Genomic DNA, 22,578 nt, shown 5'->3' with positions numbered 1-22,578 from the left:
GGGAGGTCCTGCATACCACACATCTGCAAACATATAGGCGTATGAACAAAACTGCCTAGAGTACGCACTATGGGTCTCCAAAGAAACCTCTCTCTTACTACCCTTTTATTTATTTTTGATTAAAATAAGTTTATTGGTTATTGAGAGATATTGTTTTGATCTCTATCTAAAAGATCACAAAACTCATCTGGAAAATTGTCTAGACAATTGAGTGCAGATGCTGATAACTTTACAAATTTCACAACAGCATCTGCCATTTGATTGTCATCTCTGCTGATAAAAGAAAACTTACAATAACTGAAACTTAAACTTAAATGTTTGATTTCCTTGAGAATATTTATGTTTTCCCATTGTATTAGAAGAGAGTTCTCTTTTATTGATTGGATAACTAGCATTGCATCTGCTTCAGTGTGTACTTTGCTTAGCCTTAGTTCCTTTGCCCAGAGGAGAGCTTCTCGTATTGCTAAGCATTCACCAGCTTCAGGACTTAAAATTCCATTTGCGTAGTGTCTCCTGATTCCCTGAGAGATACCTGCAAAATTGCGCAGAACGACACCAGTACCAAGCTTGTTAGAATCATGATTAAATGAAGCATCCACATTGAACTTAAGAGTATCTTGCATAGGAGGTTTCCAACGGGAAAAGTAGGAGAATCATTATTAGGGGTATGCATGTCATAGATATGCTGGTGAGAGTTTAAATAAAAATTAACTCTATGCACAGAATTAGATGGGTTAAGAGATACTCCTTGAAAGACAGCATCGCATCTATCTTTCCATAAGACCTAAGTGCCAATCATGAGAGTGAAAAGTTTCATCTCATTAGTAGCTCCAAGTTGGCCAGAGAACCAGCTTTCTTTCCATTCAGAAACACTTTCATATCCATTTTTCTCTGTGTCAATATCAATCTCAAGTCTTCTCTAGACTGCCTTGGAGTGATGACAATCAAAAATTATATGTTCAATCGTTTCAAAATCATTTTCACAGATTCCACAGTGTGTGTCTATATCAGGGTTGTGAAGACCAATTTTAGATCTAGTAGCATGAACACCATGGATGCGTTTCCAAATGAACACCTTGATTCTGTGCATAATCTTGCAATTCCATAGTGATTTCCTTATGTAGAATTGAATTATTATGCCATTGATTCGTGTGTTGTTGTCAGTCCTGGTAAGCATCTTGTAAGCATTTTTGACTGAGAATTTTCCATTTCTAGCTGGCATCCATATCATGATATCATCGTTAGAGGTATCCATTAAGATATTTTGGATTTTTAAGGAAGTATCGGCATCAAATAATATGTTCAAGAGATCCACATTCCACACATTAGAATTAGGCAAAAGAAGTTCCTCCACCTCTTGATAGAATCTGTGAAGTTCATCTGTCGAGCCAAATTTTAGTTTTTTTTTATCATTGTTGACTTCCATGAAGTAATTATGTTGGATATAGACGAGACCTTTGGAAATGCCATTCCAAGTGTAGGAGCAATATCTTTGCTTCAATCTTTTGATGTAGAATATCTCCATCTCTGAAATATTTGCTTTCCATGATTTGAGTCCACAAAGAATCTTTTTTCAGTTAAAAGTCTCCAAGCAACTTTGATGGGCAATGCTAAGTTTAGCATTTATAAATCTCTAAATTCCATGCCATCCATATTCTTTGGATTATAGACTTTGTTCCATCCTATTGGATTAAAACCTATATTGGATTTATATCCCCGGAAGAACTTTCTTTGAATAGAAGTAAGTTTATTGAGCATAATGTAGGTAACTTGAGTTCCCATCTGATAAATGTGGATGGAGTTAAGAACATGTTTGACCATGATGCCCCTTCCAGCTTGTGTTAAAGAAGAAGGAGACCAAGAAGTAAATCTGTTCTGAAAATTCTCTTCAACGTTTTTGAAAGCTTCCTACTTAGAATGGCCAAGAATAAGAGGTGAACCAAGATATCTTTCTTTGGAGGACATAGTTTTAACTCCAAGTATTCCAGTTAAAGTCGTAACAACTTCAGGCTTAATGTTCTTGCTGAAATAAACTGATGATTTCTCAAAGTTGATAAGTTGCCCAGAAAGAGAACTGAATTCTTTCAACAGTTCAAGAAGATTAGTAACTGAAGAAAGATTTGCTTGAGTAAATATCAAGCAATCATCTGCAAAATGCAAATGGTTAATGGATGGAGATTTTGCAGCCACTTTAATACCTTTTATGGTGTTATTCTCTTACTACCCTTTTATACTGCACTGTATTAGTTATCAATTTTATTTTTCCTGCAGACTGCTTGTCTAAAAGAAAATTAATCCTTACTCCATAACTCACTCACCAGTGGTATGGCCATACGCTGTATTATGATACGGATTAGCAGGTCAGTGACTGCTCTTTCTTAAAGTTATATGTACTAGAACACCGCTGCCACGGTGGAAAGGGACGACCGAAGAAAAACGAAATACCGTTGATTGCATAACGCGTTATACATCATTTTTTTGTTGGAACTGTTATTTTTTAGGCATATACATCCTTTAGTGGTTGCATAAACAAATTAGTAAATCTTTCAAAGGAGATAAAATTTGTAGAATTCCAACACACGGATTTTTAGATATGTTGTATTCTAGTTTGCTTGCCAATTATACCCCGGAAAAAAATAGGATACGTATAATAATTGTACCAAAAGGAAGGGGTATTTTCGTTTTTTTAATAGTAACCATTTCCAATCTTTTTATCAAATTGAACATTTTTCCCTTTGGGCCCTCCAATTGGTCGGCCGAACTAGACATTATCCATGATAAAATCGTCCATGTGCTTGATAGTTATGAAATCGACATAAAAACAACGAACTGTAAGGTATTAAGCCTATAAGATAATATCTAAGATCATAGCCTTTAGATTAAAGCCTTTACTTAACAAATTCATTTCCCCTTTTCAAACCGCCTTTTTTTAGGGAAGAGTAATAACTGATAATTTGTGAACTTTGACAAGTTTGGGCTAGCCTTTAGCCCCTAAAGTTCCGAACAATGTTAAAATGGAGATATCTAACATTTTGAATATTAGAAACTGGCTTTGCATGATAAGTACCTTGGAGTTCCACTTTTGCTGCAACTGAACAAGGTTGAATCATTTACTCCTTTGCTTGATAAGATGAAAGATGGACTTTCCCCTTGGAAGTCGAAATTTCTAAACCCTCAAGGTAGAACTACTTTAACTCACTGTGTTAGGTACGATGTCTTCTCACCAAATGTTTGTCTTTCCCATACCTAAGGAAATAACAAATAAACTTGACAGTATACAAATGCGATGTTGGTGGAATAAGAATGAAGGTGAGAGATATTTCTTTCCAAAGAAATGGAATGATATAACCATGCCTAAAGGGGCAGGATGTTTAAACATTAGGAAATCTCATATTCTTAACCAGGCTCTCTTAGTCAAGCTAGCCTGAAAACTTTTGCATGAGTTTACGGCTCTTTGGGTTCAAATCCTATAAGGTAAGTATTTCTATAACCTTAATCATTTGAATGATACCATTAATACTCATGGCTCTTGGGTTTGGAAAGGGATACATTAGGGAATAGAAATAGTTAAACGACATTATTGTGTAGAAATAGGATGGTGAAGGGACAAATTCCTCTATATGGAAACATAGATGGATACCAAATCAGAATCAACCCACTAGGTCTCAGTTTGTGTCATGAGATATGAGCACCGTTGATCAACTAATTGATAAAGACACTATGATTTGGAACCATTCTAAAGTTAGAGATTTGTTTGATTAGGGTATGGTGAATGATATTTTAGCAATTAGAATTCCTTACACTGGAAATGACAAGCTTGTATGGAAACCTGCAGGTGATGGCCTTTTTTCAGTCAAATCGGCTTATAGAGCCATCCTTAATTATACTATTAATGTGTCGAGTATGATTGCAAATAGTGAAATTGTTTGAATAACTCTGTAGAAGAGTAAACTCCCACCTAAAATATTGCATTTTTTGTTGAGATGTCTTCATAGGTATCTTTCTACTAGAGACAGAATTTCGAAATTTTGTTCTCATAAGGAAACCGTTTCTCCTCTATGCAATCTATTGATCACTTATTTTCGGATTGTATATTCACTAGAAATGTCTTGAATGCTATAGATGGAAGTGAATTACAACAGTGGAGTCAGCTTTACTGACTGGTTAATGTTGGTTCCTTTCTGATGTGAAAAATAGACCTACAAATTTTTATTTGTTCCCTACTATCTATTTCATCATGTGGTATGTGTGGAAAAGCAGATGTATAATGGTATTCGATGAATTTCACGTACAAGTGGAAAACATAGCTATCCAAGCTAGACAACACTTAGGAGTTTGGTTTGAATTTTTGAAAAACCCAAGTAACAACAACCAAAGTAGGGAGAGTATGGCGTGTTCTAGTCCGTGGAAAGCACCAGAGTCACCTTAATTATGTTGAAACTAACTTCGATACAACTTATAATCATGATACTAAAGTATCCAGCATTGGACTATTTCTTAGAAATGTGGCAGGGATATGCGAAGGAGTGAGATGCTTTCCAGGGAACTCTCTTGATGCAGAACAAGCCTAAGGGAAAGCGGCACTGGAAGAAGTGAGATGGGAAGTAAGGAAAGGAGTAAAGCATCTACATCTTGAAGGGGACAATATAAAAATAGTTAATTTATTAGATAGATGGAAGTGTTCTTATATTCCAAGATTAGGAAACAATATTGCCCATGAAAGAGTAGCATATGCTAAGACTTTATCAGTAGTTGAAGATTGATATGACAATTGGCTAGCGCAACTAGAAGGTACAATTAGTGCAGATGTAAACGATCACTCTCAGTAATTCAATAAAAAAGTTTCTTTCCCAATTGAAAAAAAAATCCTATATAATTAAGAAAAATCATCTTATATGAAGTCCTTTCAAAAATAGAAAAAATTAATTGACGAAGCAGATACCTCATCCACTAACGCAGAGACGAGGGCCAATAATACAAACGGAAGCGTGAATAAAGAATTTTGATAATAAAATAGGAGAATAGTTGAGAAATCTCAATATTAGTTTATAATAATGTGTTTCTAATACATAGGACTTGTCTCCTATTTAAATAACTGTAAGACTCAAACTTGGAAAATAAAAAATCCCTAAAATAAATAATGTTCTAGAATTAAAGAACTTCGAAAAATAAGTTATTATAAGAAGAAGAAAAAATACTACTCTAAATTAATTAAGTTCTACCAAGAATGTCCTACATCAGGCCTGTCATCTTGAAAAGAATTTATCTCGAATTTTGAGTAAGTTGATGATCGTAGAGTAGCACACCATATTGATTATTGGACATAAAATTTAAGATAATTACTACTCCAATTGATGTTTGCGCAATTGGAGTAGTAACTATCTCGCAATACTTTTGACTCACGAAAATATTTGCGCATAGATTGTAATTTTCAAGAACAATGGCATTAGGCGACTCAGAAAAAAATGGTATCTCCAGTGTTTCCGATGTTGACAATGGCGAAATTTCTGTCTTGTTTTTGTTTATAAGAGACACGATAATTTTCATCTGCTTCACCGTTAGGAACACAAACATCACTACACATAGGTATGAATGGTGATTCTCTAATTGGCAAAGAAGTTATTGGTGCGGAGACCTACATCGTTGGAGGAGTAACTACATGAAAATTGTCAGACCTGTGACCAATAAAACTGATCTAAAGTAATCTTTAGTTTTGCTAGCCGTTGACAATTTTCCTCTTGTAATTCAGCAACTTTACTTAGGGATTTTGCGATAGTACATACGATATCTTCCATATAGAAAATGATCACTCGCCCAATTAAGAGGTAATTGCTAAAACTCAGAAACACCAATCCAACCAAGGAAGAAAAGGTTGGAGAAAAACAGAGATCAAGAGGAGAACAGTGAGTGTAATGGCTGGTAAGCCAAGAAATGAAATAAGATTTGAAGCTAGAACAAGACACTGCAGCAGACAGAAATATATCATTGATCACTCATTTTCTTAACGAAATGAAATATATCGTTATCACTAAACAGAACAAACATAAGAAAGAAAATATTTGACTTGAAATAAAAAGTCAACTCAAATGCAACTACAAAAACTGAAATCGGTAACCCGTTAGCAAAATTAACAGGACTAAATCAATTAAAACTTGGGAGAAAAAAATCCCTAAAATTATTTGTTCTAACATAACACATCAAAAATTAGCTAAAAACCAAAAATTTAATTTTCAATCCAAGAAAGAAAAGAGCATTAGAACCCGTAATATTATTCTATGGAAAGAGGATTTCATTTGAGGAAGGAAGATTTCAAGGTAGGTTATGTTCAGTAGCAAGGTTTGTTCAAGTGAGAGAGGAAATTTTGCTTTGACCTGGATATTTATTAAGACGAGCAAGATGGAGCTTCCCACCTAATTTTGCCGCCAAAAATCTTCCCTTCGCGCGATTGCTGGCGCCAAGTTAGTTGTTGGCGCAATTTTTGCCGCTCGACCAAATAAATGCATGTCGTCTTTTTTTTTCCTTTTCTTTGTTTGGTAACAGTAAATGTACGTTGTCGAATGGTCAGCAAGTCCTCCAGCCGAAAACACTTTACAATAGTCTCTGATTGCAAAGCTTTAGTTGACACTATAAGCATGGTGAGCATGAGCTTCTCTTGGCCACTCGAAAAATGAGACCAAGGTAATTTTGAAAGACCTCCCTCAAGCATAGGTAAAATTTATAATTCGGAAGCACTACATAGCAGGGGACTACTTAAAATTACTTTTTTCATAAAAAAAAAAGAGTAAGTCCTCCAGATTCGAAAGTCATGTTATAAGCGTTGGTTACATGGGATATAATTTTTATAGGCCGGTATTGGGAGGCTGTCTGTGTGGATTTTTGGAAATCAACCAAGTATTATTTCCGTTTCTGGAAAACGTGTGCTATCACTTTTTCTTATTTAGCCTAAAATTAGGTCTAACAGATAGTAGTTCGTGTCCGAAAACGGCGAGAATATTTTTTTTTTCCTTAGATGACATTTTATGTAAATAATTTCTGTTTAAACTATTGACAATCATGACTTCAAATAGCTCTTAAATTGCTAATTCTGGATGTTAAAGTATTTAGTAAGATGGAGGCAATTCAAACCTTGATGAGAATGTGGTTTACATCGGATACGATGTTTATGTTTATAGTTGAAATATGTTGATTGTCCAGAAAAAAGATAATCTCAAAATCAAATTTATTAAAAAATTCATATTTAAACAAAATTCAATTTAGGAAACTCGAAATTACTCGCTCATTCTTTTTTTTTTAAGAAAAGGTAAGGATATATTAAAACATTCTTCTATAATATAGTAACAATCGTTATTCACGACTATCGTCATCAAAGTTATTTTCAAGATTGAAATGTCATCATGACTTTCGTCACGGGTAAAGATGAAAATGGTTAAAGCAAAAGCTTACCAACACATATTTCGAGAAAAAGATATGCGAGTAAACTCGACTCGAAATAACAAATGTGTATGTATGAAAACTATCATACTTATACGACTATTGTCTCAAGAGTAGGAGATAGAGTAGACTTTTGAGTGATAGATAAGTTCAAGTCTCCACATACCTTTTAGTCGGATGACATAAGTGAAATGTGACCTTAGATAAAATCTAATAGATTTATAGTCAGACGCTTTTGACTGCTTGAACACTCTCCCAAACTAAACCTTCCATTTTGTCAGTAACATATTAATAGAAGTTCGAGAACGCATCCTCCAATATTTTTGAGCGTTTTTTTTTTTGCAACTCGATATTGCAAGATTTACCCACTGATTTATAACCCAAAATTTTCAAACTAATCAAATATCTGCCACATTGCTGAAAATTTACCTCGTCAGTCATGACAAATAGTCAGAATTTTACCTGGATATCCATGGGTCTTTCCAAATAGAAATAGAATTTCCAGAACCAATAAACCAGTAACCATTATTCTGCATAATATCTCTGACCGACAACATATCCTTCCATATGCTATAGTTACTTGATTTAGCTTGACAGTCCCAGAAATTTGGAAGAATATAACTTAACCCAAGCAGCATCATGGTTTGTTAAAAATCTCCAAACTAGTTTAGATACTAAAGACAAATTTACTGATTTCATATCACGAATTCCTAGTCCACCATCTTCCTTAGCTCTCTCTATCTTTTCCTATTTAATGAAATGACGTTTTCTGATGTAAATATCGTGACCTCACCAGAAGAATTGCTGAACTTGAGCATTTTTGTTTAACGACCCTTTAGGAAGAATACAGTTTCCCATGCTATAATTAGGGATAGAGGATATGACACTCTTAGATAAAATAGTTCTACCAGCTTTATTGACAAAGAAGTTCTCCAACCAGATAATTTGGTACCAAACTTGGAAGTCAGTGGCTCAGAGATATTGATACTACGATTTGATTTGAGAAGAAAAGTTCCAAGATATTTTTTTATCCATACTCATCTTTTGTACTCCCAATTTTTATATAGAATTCCATTTGTTGTACACAGAACAACCCTTGCTAAAATAGATTGGGGATTTTGAGTAACTGATTGTCCGACCTGAGAAACACGAGTAAGAATTCAAGATAGACTTCACTTAATCAATATTGATGTCAGTATACCTTCCAAAGAAAAATAGATCGTCTGCAAAAATTAAGCCAAATTGTGACCGTAATTTTTTATTTATATATAGAGTTTATTCCTTTATAGAGTATTCTTATATAGAAGTATTATTGTCATACTAAATAGTATTCAAATAGGGGATGCCGGCGTACTAAAATAATATATGCAAAAGTAAAATTAGTCAAACTGAGATCCGTAAAAATCAAATTCGTCAAAAATTCAATCAATGGTTCGTGATTCAACAGTAATATGTAACAAAAAACATATTGTATAACTCGTTTTTAAAAAAATATGAATTCGACATATATTAACATTTTTAAAAAATCATTTTTAATATAACCTCTCCTTAGATATAAAATTCTACTGCATTTTATAAACATTGGCACATTTGAGCAATTATAAAATTAGGTACCTCTCAGAAAATAAATCATGGGTCCACTACAATTTATTTATACACAAACTTGGCAATACCCTATTTTTCATAATCGGTCGTCTTAACAATCCTTTATTTTTACATTTGACGTTAAGAATATATATTAAAGTTAGCAAAAATTAGTTTCACAAAAAAAAATGTTAGCAAAAAGAATTTCAGACCATTTATATTTTGTTGGAATAGCTATGTGACGTTAAGGGATATAGTAACTTTTACATGCTAAGTTGGGGTCCATAGAGACTCGTACCCTCTATGTTCAGTTTGGGTCCACGTAGGAATTGGTTCCACACAAGATCACTTCAATCCTGAGTGAAGAAAAATAAAAACATAAATTTTCAAGGTGCTTCCACCGCGTGGAGGTAACAGTCTGTGGTTTGTTGTGGAGCACAAAAGCTTGAGTTGTAAATAAAATAATAATTAACTTTTGAGGGGTATTAGTGTAAGTAATTCTTTCTAGATATACTAAAATCAGCTTCCCAAAGAATTTGAGTTATCCAACAGGAATTACACTAACCAATACAAGATAATATTATTTTATCTAACCTTAACATGTGCCATGGTATACAAGTTAAGAGAACCCGGAGAATAGTTAAGAAATATCAGTATTGGTTTATAATAAGGGTTTTGTTATCTTGTGCATTCATGTACAAGATAAAATCCAGTCATTGCATTGGGAATGTGCAAATTCAATTGAAAATGGTGTGAATTTCATTGAAGAATGTAAAATTTCACTTTTAATCATTGCATTGGGAAGGTGCAAATTCAATTAAAAATGGTGTGATGCACAAGATAACAAAACCCTTTATTTTTCCTTATTCTTTTTTAGGGGTTTATATTTCGTTCCCATTATTAGTAAAGGATTGATCTTTGTCTTGTACATTGATGTCCTGCAGTGTCTGTTTTTTGGTTGAGGTGGTTGTTGTTCGTATTGATTGGAAAATTACATAGTGCTTGATGCTGCCATCATTCATATGACCAATCCGAACATTGTGTTAGCATTTCTATGTGTAATCTTTATAATTAGTTCTTTAACATGCATCTGTCATTATATATGTAGATACTCTTACTCAGCTTAATCCAACGACAGTTATGAGAATGATTTTTTGTTTCTAAAAAGTTAAAACGTGATCGAGTGGAAAGTAATACCTGATCTCTCAATCAATATTTATCTGCTTATTATGATTTGAATGTTTGATTAAGTTGTCGACTGTCGAGAAACCACTCATTTATTTTAGACCTACACAGTATATATTCTTTAAATCAGTAGAGAAGCCAAACATATTAATATTGTTTGAAGGTTTCAATCATTTCTCATTTAGCTACTCTTATCGTAAATGATTTTGTTTACTGTAACAGTGTAACTGTAGTTTTATATCCCTATTTCTTTTATAAGTCCACAAACAAGTTTTGCTTTGACTAGGTTGATTACCATATTAGAATTTGTATTATATGAGTCTGTGACCTTGGTATCATCAATCCATACATCATTTCCGAGTTGAATTCAAAATTTCTCTATGTATAATCTTTGGTATATTATTCTTTTCTTATCTAATCATCAAGGATTTTTCGTTACTTGTTTTTGACGTGGTAATGCCTCTGGATATAAACTATGTCCCTGTAACTGTAAAAAATCACTACACCATTTTTCCAGAATAGCAACTAAAATTTGCAACAGCTCTTACGCAGTTGCGAATTCACAACTGATTTTGCAACTGCTCTGAAATCCGCAACTGAAAGCAGTTGCGAAATTTGTTACTTCTCCTCAGCTGTTGCGAATTGCAACTGTTGAAAATACCTGGCGTGCCAACCGCTTGTGTGCAGAGTAACACCAGCATCATTCTGTGCGGTCAGTTAAAGTGCTGGGAACATATTCTTTAACTTGGGTTAAACCCATTTTTTCACTTTCACCTCACCCTACTTTTCACTGAGCGGGAATACTCCCTCGCTTTTCACCTGTACGACTCGCTCTCAACCACAAAATTTCTCTACTAACTCCATTGAAACTCTCTCTTCCTCCATTATTTCCATATCTGAAACTTCTGTGAAGAAAAACTCTCTCTCCCTACCATTAACAGAAGCTCTGCAAATATGAGTCATTTAATTCAGAACCAACACAATACTTTGTTTATTGAGTTTATAGTTAGGTCAGTTTCATCTTTGCAGTTCTTATTAACTAATGGTTTCATATTTGTAGTTGGAAGTATATCTGCGAGATTTGGGTGTTTCTATTTCGATCTAGGTATAATTTCCTCTTTCTGATTCTCTTATGGTTTCGATTTCATAAATTTCAGGTTTAATTTAGGGATTTAATTTTGTAAAATCTGCTTGTTTCCACTTCAATTTTTATGTCTATTTTTGTGAAATCTGGTTGTGTACTAGATTTAGTTTACTGTGAGATATGGGTGTTTGCTGATTTGATGATTCAGGGTTGATTTTATCTAGGGTTTTACTTTTCCAATTTCATTTTTAGGGTTATTTGTGTGAAATCTGGATGTGTATTAGATGCATTTTACTGTGAGATGTGGGTGTTTGCTAGTTTTATTTCAGTTCATAGTATGATGGTTTGAAGTTAAATTTCATTTCATAGTATCCTGCAGTATGCTAGACAAAAAAGTTGAAGCTTTTACTAATTTTTTCGAAGTTAAATTTCATTTCACAGTATCCTGTAGTATGCTAGGCAAAAAAATTGAAGATTTTTCTTATTTGTTTGAAGTTAACTTTCAGTTCATAATATCCTGCAATATGCTAGGCAAAAAAATTAAAACTTTAACTAATTTGTTTGAAGTTAACTTTCAGTTCATAGTATGATATGTTTTTGTTGTACCTATGTCAGATAAGTTAAATATCTAATATCATCAGAGGGGGAAATAATTGGTTTTCTGTTATTTTTATTTTGGGTTTACATTATCATGTTTAATTTGGTTTAGGGGGAAAGGGGGTTGGTATAGAAATATAGAATTAAGACTAAGAGGGGGATATTTATAACTCGGTTATTATGGGTGTTTTTACGAAGTTTATGTTTGAATTAGTATCTCATAAGCCATGACTCTATAATGGTCCTGCTGGCTGTTGCACACTCAGCAGTATGGTTCTGAGCCACATTCTTATTTATATGGATGTATATACTCTTGCATATTATTTTTTGCAATTCATTATCTGTTCTATTTCACATGGTATAGTATAGCATAATATGATATGTTTGAGTTGTACCTACCTGACATAGATATCTTTTTTTAGGATCAGCAGTGTAGGGTAATGGAATGTGATAAGGGATGGATGAGTTGTAGCCGTAAATCTTCTCAATACATACGAGGAATAGGGTTATTCATAGATTTTGTGCATAAATATGGTGGCGATAGTTCATTATTCTCATGCCCTTGTAGACGTTGCAAGAATAGTAAAGGATTAGATCCGCTTAGTGAAATTTCATTCCATTTACTAAAACATGGTATTGATTTGACATATACGGTGTGGCGTTTTCATGGGGAAAGTTCAGTAGCAGCTGAGAGGTTGGAGGTATAGCTTCCAGTGTAGGAGAAGATGTAGCTGCGACTGTAGGAGAAAATGTAGCTGACAATGTAGGAGTAGATGTAGCTGAAAATGTAGGAGGAGATGTTTCTGCTAATTTAGGAGGAGATGTAGCTGAAAATGTATGAGGAGATGTAGCATCTGATCATATAGTCCAACCTGATGTAGAAGGTGTAGATGAGAATGGTGGATTACATGATACTGTTCATTGTCCTGCTGAAACTAGCCGCAGTAAGAAGCATAAATCTGCATATGACCGTGCTAGGGCACCATTGTACAATTCATGTCCATCAGGAAAGACAACACTGAATGCTGCTATAAAATTGAATGACATTAAGACACGGCATGGGTTTTCAGACAACGGTGTCACTGCACTTTTAGTAATGATGAAGGAGTTGCTTCCCGAAGAAAATACACTCCCAGCTAAGTACCCTGAACTAAAAAGGATGATCCAAGAATTAGGAATGGATTATATAACTTACGATGCATGCATAAATACTGCATTTTGTATTGGAAGGATAGAAGTGAAATGGTTAAATGTCATGTTTGTAATGAACATAGGTATAAGAAAGTTTTCAATGAGGAGAGAAAACTTACTAAAGTTGCTCAAAAGACTTTAAGACACATTACATTAATTCCTAGGATGTACAACGTGTCATGGATAGCAGAGCTAATGCTTTGGCACTTTAGAGCTCAGTCAGATATCAATGTTATGTGGCACCTTGTGGACTCCTCAGCTTGGCGATGTGCTGATAGATTTTCGCCAGAGTTTGCTAAGGAGCCGCGTAATGTGACCCTTGGGATATCAACAGATGGTTTCAACCCAAATGGGTGTTTCGGTACTAACCACAGCTGTTGGCCGGTAGTTATTCAGCCATACAATCTCTCTCCTTCCTCGTGTATGAAGTGAGAATTCTCGATATTGGTGTTGTTGATATCTGGCCCAAGAGCACCAGGTAAAGATAAAGATGTTTATTTAGAACCTCTTATAGAAGAGTTAACAGTTTTATGGAATGAAGGTGTGTTAACATATGATAGGTTTAGCAAAACTGAATTTGTAATGAGGGCAAGGTTGTTATGGGATATACACGATTATCCTGCATTAGGTACTTTATCTGGATGTGTAACGCATGGGTACTTAGCTTTTCATCACTGCGGAGAAGGAACTCGTTCAGACTATCTATCGTTTATGCGGAAAATATGTTATATGGGGCACCGTAGATGGATTCGAACAGGACACAAATTTCGAGATGATAAGACCAATTTTGATGGAGTTGTAGATCATGGTACAGCCACATGGCTACTATCTGGCTTACAGATTCAACAGAAGGTAGCTAATTTGAAAACGAAACATGGTAAAGGAAAACCACCAGCAGAACCAAGTAAGAAATGTAAACGGAGAGCTGCAGAGGACAATGACGAAGATGCTGATGCAGAAGAAGAGGTTCAGAACCGGTCCTTGTTTTCGCGAAGGTCTATTCTATATGATTTTCCAAAATGGGGTTCTAATGTCATCCGACATATTACAGATGTAATGCACATAGAAAAGAACATAACTGAGCATCTACTTAACACCATAATTGGAAATGGCAAGTCGAAAGACAGTCCTGGTGCACGTCAAGATCTGGAAGGTATGGGGGTTAAAAGGAAATTATGGTTGAAAGTGGATGAGGTGACTGGTAAAACCACAATGCCAGATGGAGCTTTCGCAATGTCAAGAAAGGAGAACGTTTCTTTTTGTACAATTCTGAAGAACCTAAGGGTGCCGAGCAGTTTCTCTTCCAACTTTCGCAACAACGTCAACATTAATTCTCCAGAGCTAAGGAATTTCAAGTCGCACGATTACCACGTCACAATTCAATATTTTCTGCCATTGTTGGTTCATGTAGATACTTCAATGCCAAGATCTGCGAGTTGCTCTTCTCCGTATCAGTACATTCTTCAGGACTCCGTGCGCAAAGGTTATCAACAGAGAACATCTTATAAGAGCTAAGGCTAGTTTGGTGGAAGCCATTTGTGTTCTGGAAAAACATTTTCCTCCTTCTTTCTTTGTTATTAGCATCCACCTAATGGTGCATTTGACCGACGAAGCTTTAATATGCGGTCCGGTCAGATTTAGATGGATGTATTCCTTTGAGAGGTAACATCTACACCTACCTGTCTTTGTTTTTCAATATATGAACTGTTAGTTATGCTGAGTTATAACTTTCTATTACTGATCTTTGTAGGCTGATGAAAGGATTCAAGGGATTGGTACGCAACATGAGGTACATTGAGGGTTGCATCGCCAGAGGGTATATCACGCGAGAATCTAGCTTATATTGCATGGAAGATGTGTCAGTAAATGGTGAAGGTACTCACAAATATACTCGACAAGCTTTTTTAGATGATGATGATGATTTTGCTGATGAGATGTCGTTAAGTAAGCCTAAAAATATCACTTTGACTACGGTACAGTTTGAACAAGCTCATAACTGGGTCCTATCCAAGTTTGTTGGGATAGATGACTGGAAAAGGTAGAGCTTTTTGGTTTCAGGAAGTTGTTGTTTCGATTATTAGGTTTATCTGTCTAATATTCATTTGTTGTTTGATTGCAGGAAGTATGCTGCCTATGTTAACAGTCGCAAGCCTCATGGTCCAAGAAATCGTACATCGCAACAGTCATTAATTGAAGAGTTTTCTGTTATGGTTACGTGATGAGGTACTATGCTATGACAGAAACATTGCTTACTTGTTGAGAATTTGGTCATTGCTTTGCTGTTGAGAAGTTTATCAGTTGAGAGTTTGCTAATCATGTTGGCTAGGATTCCATATTTGATAGATGAATAAAAAGTAATAATACACAGATAACAATATCGAAATGAATATCTAATAAATTTAATCATGATTATGATAGTAAGATCCTTATTTTCTTTTTCTTCTCATAGTAAATGTCATTAAAATTATGCATTGACTCGAACATTGTTGCTCATTGAAAACAATTGTTAGAAGCCAATGATGTGAATTCAGTACTTTGGCGACTAGTGCAGGGTCCTCTCTTCAAGGCACGGTCGTATAAGAGACCAAGTTAATGGCTTCGTTTTTGTGCACAAGATTCCAATGAGAGAACGGTAACGCAGAAGTGGTGTCTCGATGAGAGCAATTACCAGACATAGAACGAAGTCTACGGACAGAAATTACATCGAAGCTGAAGTTGTCTATTATGGAATCATTAAAAAGATTATCAGTTTAAACTATATTGAATTTGAAGAGACAGATTTTTATTGTGATTGGGTCAGAGTTGAAGATAAGACTAATGGGTGCCAAGTTGATCCAAACTCACACTTGATAAAGGTTAACTTGTCTAAGCTGAAAAGCATTGATAGAGTGCAGGATGAACCCTTTATCATGGCTTCAGAAGCAACCCAAGTGTTCTACTCAACGGATCTTTCACCTGAGGGATGATCTGTGGTCTTGCATTCACCGCAGGGGTTAACTTCCTTAGCAGATAACACTGAGATACCCACTATTTATCAGTTTGTTTTACTGAAAATGAGAGTTTATAAAACCTTATATGTGTTGATTTCGTAGTTTAGAATGATATTATTTCCATGAAGTTTTACCTTGTAGTTTAATCATCTGAAAAATATGAATGCATTGCTTATTTTGATAAGCTTTTATTGTTATGTTTATGTGGATTGTGACAGGTTTGTTATAGGTTTTGTGACAATAATTGGGTTAGCTTCGGTTAGTTTACAGATTATTATGGCAGAAGTGGAGGTGAATGAAAATGGATTTCATGTTTCCGCTAATGCAACAAAACTTGGCTACAGAAAGGGTGCCTTGGTTCGTACCCATGTGCCTATTTCGTTCAAAACCTGGAAGCACGTACATCAGAAGTACAAAGATGATGTTTGGAATGAACTAAAGGTACCACATTTACCCTGAATCTGAATTTGGTTGACAACAACATTAAGCCATCAATCTTGTCTTTCCAGGGAGTGTATAATTTACCTGAGACTTCTAAGCGAACTACAGTGAAGTCGATGTCTGATCCATGGAGGAGATTTAAGCATGAGTTAAGATTGGGCTACTATGACATATATCCTACTCACGAAGAAAGAATCAGAAATTTTCCTCCTCTTGTGAAATAAGAGGACTGGATTATATTTTGTATCAATGAAAATAATGCAAAAGTAGCTGAACTAAGAGCTGAGAATAAGAGGAAAAGACAACCAAAACCGTTGCAAAGCCGGGGGAAAAAACACTTGGGTGAATCGAAAACCGTTGCGAATTTTTTTGCAACGACTCTATAGCTGTTGCAAAAAATATGCAACGCCACGTTTCGCAACTGCCAGATTGTGTTGCAAATCCCTTTTGCAACGGCAGGAAGCTGTTGCTATTTCGGAAAAATGGTGCAGTGAATGGTGTATTAGTTTGGCTCATTATCTGGTATGATGGATATAGTAATACTTAACATTTTGATGTCGTTTTCGCGGGCGGTATTCCGTTCCAAGTGTAAAACTTAAAGAGACTTCTTGTTATGTGATATGTGAGGTATCCAAGCATTACTGAATGCAAAATAACTTGATGCAATGTTCCATAAGCAAGAAACAATCCCGTGCATGGCACGGGTGAAAACTAGTTATTTAAATAGGAGGAGACAAATCCAATCTATTAGAAACACATTATTATAATGTTTTGTTATCTTGTGCATGGCATGGATGTACAAGATAACAAAACCCAAAAATAAATCATGCTAATGGAGATAATCCAATACAAATTCCAAAGCGGCATTAGTGAAGAAAGGGGATTATGGTATTAGTTTCAGACGTCAGCAGTCCTTTTGAACAACATAATTAATTAAGTAGCAAGTAGTACAGGTTGTACTGCCACTCCCTAAGTTTATCAGACTTAGGCGTCTGCTGAAGTTCCGGATGGCAATGTAAGATATACTCATTATCCTTCAAGAAAGGGCATACCCATATGAATTTTAGATAGAAAAAATTTATGAGGAATTGCACCATTATGGAGAACAGCAAAAGGAGAATAATAACACATAATTAAAAAAAAAAAAAGGAAAAAAGGGAGACAAATTGTAATTAGTGGATAAACTCAAATGCTTATTACCAAAATTTTATGATATACAAAGTTACAAACGTAAGAAGAGCCTCCCTAGTGGCTGTTCTTATTTCAGGTTTGAACTTTGATGTATTTGGCAGAATCCAGCTGATAAAAAATATACACAGCATGCTAGTTTGGGTGCCGACTCACTCAGCAAAATTCTTGAACGTGTATGCCAAAAAGGCAGATTTCTACCCCTTCGATCTCTTGAAACATCAAAATTACCTAGAGGGAACATTTCTCAGTACATCAAATCTAGTGGATGTGATCGGGCCTATTTTCCCCTAACAAAGAGAAAGATAAAATACCTCGTATTTGTAAAGAAATTCTGAAGAAAATTTTCTTCTTGAAATATTTCCAAAAACGGCTGATTCACTTCCAAAATTTTGTCAACAGAAGACATAACGGACTATAAGTGATTCTGTTCCTGCAATCTGGAATCCCAACTATAATTAGTTCACATGGTCAGGGACGGACCCAGGAAAGATAAATTCCCTTTTAAGGTCCGGGCTAGAAGCCTTGGTCGAGAAAAGAAAAAAAAAAATTGGCTTGTGGACTGGGAAGCCTACCCGGGCTAAACCCCCATTTAACCCAGCTGTAGGTCCGTCATTGCACATGATACTGGCAAAAAATAGAAATGAAGTTGAATATCAATAATTAAACATAAACATGTAGTGTAACTAAAACAATTACCCTATCACCTCATCAGTACAACCGAGCCATTTTTTGCTTCTTCTGCCTCAACGCTAAAAAGTCCACAGCTCTATTTGATCACTTAAGGTTGTTGTGGGCGAATCTCTTGCAACAAAATGTAGGTGATACCTTGGTGTCTCCATGTATTCATAACCATGGGTAGCAGTCCTCTTGTTCTTGTTCTTTCCATGGAAATGATTTCCCCTTCACCCACGAAGTACTTGTCTTCTTTAAGATCCCAACTTTACATCACTGTCATCGACCAGATTTTCACCCAAAAGCCTAAACACCACAAGTTAAGATAACAATCCATTATTATAAAAAATCTCCTGAAAAATTGATTCCAAGTTTTTATAATTTGTGAAGAGTTAGGGGACAAAAAAAGGGACTACTGACGACTTTCTTCTTCGTGATGGATATCGACTACATAAACTTGATGACTATTACTTAAATCTTCAGAACCTGTATACACCTCCAAATCCTCCTTTATACTAACGAAAAATTTCGTATTAAATTTGTGTATAAGTTGTTACACAACCGAAACCAAACAGAATTTATTATTAATAATAATCGTCTGCGTTACTAAGAAAAACTAATAGAAAAATCACTCAAAACCAAAATCGTGTTAGTACCCGGTAAACTATTCACGATTTGATCATATCCATATTTGTAAAATGAGTTTATATATATACCTTGATATTGCTTGACCTTGGCCACTGCAACGACAACACGTGCACGATAGAGGGAATCGGGGGTACCTGTGCAGCAAACAATAAAAATAGATCAGAAGAAACCTAAATCGCAAGAAAAAAAATCTAAAAGAGAAGAAAATTGAAAATAATATATCTTAACCGTGTAAAAAAAAAATTATCGAGAGAACGATGAGATTTCGTCCTTGTTGCAGCATTTTATATAGAGAGCATCATGCCAAATTTTACATTTATATAGAATGAGGAAATAGTAAAAAAAACCCAATTAAAGCAATACAATCTCATACAAAATAGCCGCAATAAGTTTGTAACCATGAAATTATATATTATTAAGGAAAATAATATCTAAAGATATCTTCTCCTCTTTTTTTTTAATTATAGAAAAAAAAATCAATATGGAAAATAATATCTAAAGATATTTTCTCCTCTTTTTATTTTTATTTTTAATTATAGAAAAAAAATTAAGAAACATAATCTTTGCAAATCATAGTCTTTGCAAAATACTAAAAAAATCATAATTTTTAAACTAAATTTTGTGTTAGCTCCATTGTTTGTTTTGTATTAGCTCCATTCAAATCATAATTTTTGTTCCAAATCATTCATACAAAATACTAACAAAAACCCAACTGCTGTGTAGGACCATCATAAAAAATTTACGGAAAGAGATTCATGACCGGGCTGATCAGGTTTTGCAGAAATAAGATTCATGAACGTTTTAATCAGTTTTTTTTAAAAATTCGTTTTTTTCCCGATTTAATTGATAGTTTGGGGATGTAATTAGGAGAATTACATTTTTTTAAGAATGTAAACGGACACTGGACATTTGACGTTATCTTCTCATCACGTGATGATCATTCGATTTATCATGATGAAATCGTGGATGTTGTTTTTTATTTTGTTGATTATCATGATGAAATCTAAAGAAAGCGGTACCAGGCAAACAAACCAGAAGATCAAACCCACGAAAGCATGGACCCTTTGAAAAAGCATCACTGTATAACTGACTGAAACTTAGTGTTAGGTGACAATGTATATGAAATAGAAGGAAAGCAGACACTCATATCAATAAGAAATTTGAAGCTAGTCAACAAATATGGAATTGCAACGTCTATTCAGTCTTAAGCATAGATATTCAACAAGTAAAGAGATAAACAACACTTAAATGAAACTTTTCAGAGAAATGATGTTCTCCACTTGAGCGTGCAGTTGATAGTCCATGGACGGGCCATCATCAACAAAACGCTCTAGGTCTTCTTCATTCATCTTAGCTTGAAAAATACTAGGATAGGAGCGAAAAACGTTTCCCGTCAAACCAATACAATAACAGCTGATCGGAGAAATTCAATATACGTGTAGGAGGCATAGTCGAAGAAGTGTCAAAGTAGCAACAGAGAGGAGTTGGCAGTACACCTTCCTGATCCATAATCTGAACATCGAAAGTTTCCTCCCTGGTCCATACTTGTTTGTCCTTGTCCTTCAGTATATACATATCAACCTTGCAACAACAACAACAATCACCGGTCTGATAATTACAACGATGTCCGCAACGATCATTGTTGGATGTTGTTGTTATCCCCTCAGAACGTGCAATACAAGGGTATCCTTTTAAACTCCAAAAGATGATCAACTACCAGATACCGACGCTCATTTGTGGTTGTTGTCAGAGTAGATTCAGCCGGGAGTCGGATGAATTGAATCTTCTCGCTATGGAGGTCGAACGAGAGAAAACCAGCTTGATTCTGCGTCCTCCAATAAAGATCACCCCCTCAAAACATTGCTTGTCTCCATAACATTCTGGGAACTCGAGTGAGCATCGGACTATGCAGCGGCGGTGAGATATCAAAAGTACTAGTAATAATCGGTCTCCACGACATAGTTCCCAGTGTAATGACCATGCAAAGTAGCTCGTTGTTGTCTTCTGAAGCAAAAACAACTACAGCCTTGTATACTTGTGATAATGTATCAAAACCAAAACCATGACACAAGTAAATGTATCCCTCAGTAGGTGGAAAATATGACAGGACAGGTGTTTCATTCCAGATGGGGTTCACAACAGTTATTGAACCATGGGCATCATTGTTTTCAGCAACTAGTTTGGTACATGCTAAACCATTGCAGAAACCTGTTAGAATACGGGCATCCAACTCAAAATCAATTGGCAATGAATGGAGAGGTCCTAAGAAATTATAAACTGCAGGATCTTAATTGCCCATACAATGTGGGACTAATAATCTCAACAAAACCTACCATTTCATGGGTATTCTTGGTTACAATACCAGTCAGATATTTAACTCTCATATGAGACTGCTTTTTTGCTCTTATAAAACTGAAAAAATAAATCAATTATTGAGTAGATTAAAGACTAGAAACACTTTATCCTTGTTTTGTGTATAGTGAATTGCAGAAATTCTAGAATCATAGCGGATTGAATTGTGCCATAACTTACAGACGGTGCTGAATTTCGCTAGACTCCGCGCTGGTAATCTCGTCAGAATACTTTCAATCACCAATTCTTCATGAAGATATTCCTCTTCTCCTCCATCGATTTCAATTTCATTTCTATTTTGCACAATAATAGCTCCTCCACCTCTTGCAATCTCGTACTGCTGCTGCTGCTCCTCCTCTTCTCCTTTTGTTTTTTCTCTGGTGAAGCATTCAACCAAGAAATTCAAGGAGCGGTGAGGCATGCTGCTGCTTCAAGCCTTCAACAACAAAATAATTTTTCCCTCTCGTCAAAGGACACGTCAGTCGAAGTATGCTGACTCGGCTCTTCAGTTTTAGTAATCTCGTTGTTTTACACTCGGGTAGGGGTGCTAATACTAGAAAGGATCAGGAATTGATCGGAGATCAGCCACCTAAATTCTTTGGTTGGAGATGAAGCAGCTTAAAATAATTATTGAAAACCTTAGTCCAAGGTCAGAAGCTTATATACAGTGTATAGCTTTATTTAAGGGCTCTGATTCAGGTCAAGGACACAGGCTAGTAAGGAAACACAACTTACTTGATAAACAAACATCTAAATTTTTTATGCTGCAGTAGTATTCTCAACCCACTGACCGAGGAATTAACCCCTGGCCGTGGAAAGATCAAAACTCCATATGCATGCAAACTATCGACCAAACTTTCCTCATCGATAATCGCCTGGATGTTCATAGAACACTTTCAAACACTTGCCTACCATAAGCAAGCACCCGTGCAAAAACCACCAAAATAGTATTGCTTTAATAAACAAGTAGTTACAGCAATCGAGTAATCTAGGTTCATCGATAGCATTAGTACCGTAGGGGCGCTGGTGTGGCTAAGGACTTAATACGTACTCATAAGACCACTATATTGGTCTCACAAGTTTGGAAGTCTTCCAATCATCTTAATAGTATGTCTCCTAGTAGTGATTTTGGTATATTACATCAAAATTTGAGTAAAGCTAGAGAAGATTTGATCACATCTCAAAACTTATTTAGCCTGGACGGCTTGACCC

General features: G+C 35.3%; 1 protein-coding gene across 1 annotated transcript; it reads left to right on the top strand.

Moving 5' to 3' along the window:
- The first annotated feature begins 13,123 nt into the window (after positions 1-13,123).
- Positions 13,124-16,727, top strand: LOC113273371. Its single transcript, XM_026523105.1, has 7 exons — positions 13,124-13,433; positions 13,551-14,323; positions 14,484-14,734; positions 14,823-15,110; positions 15,192-15,287; positions 16,281-16,419; positions 16,572-16,727. Exons 1-7 carry the CDS (start codon positions 13,124-13,126, stop codon positions 16,725-16,727), a joined length of 2,013 nt encoding a protein of 670 aa, XP_026378890.1.
- Positions 16,728-22,578: the final 5,851 nt, after the last annotated feature.

The sequence above is a fragment of the Papaver somniferum genome, chromosome 4 (genome assembly GCF_003573695.1).
Source record: "Papaver somniferum cultivar HN1 chromosome 4, ASM357369v1, whole genome shotgun sequence".
Taxonomy (NCBI): Eukaryota; Viridiplantae; Streptophyta; class Magnoliopsida; order Ranunculales; family Papaveraceae; genus Papaver; species Papaver somniferum.
The sequence above is the reverse complement of the archived record's forward strand: the minus strand, read 5'-3'. Positions and strand labels throughout refer to the sequence as shown.

What these genes read in the sequence shown, in the direction of transcription:
- LOC113273371 (XM_026523105.1), top strand. Translation starts at nt 13,124, where the DNA reads ATGGTTAAATGTCATGTTTGTAATGAACATAGGTATAAGAAAGTTTTC. An exon ending in CAATGTCAAGAAAGGAGAAC is followed by an intron (nt 14,324 to 14,483) that starts GTTTCTTTTTGT and finishes TGGTTCATGTAG; the next exon opens with ATACTTCAATGCCAAGATCT. An exon ending in TGGATGTATTCCTTTGAGAG is followed by an intron (nt 14,735 to 14,822) that starts GTAACATCTACA and finishes TGATCTTTGTAG; the next exon opens with GCTGATGAAAGGATTCAAGG.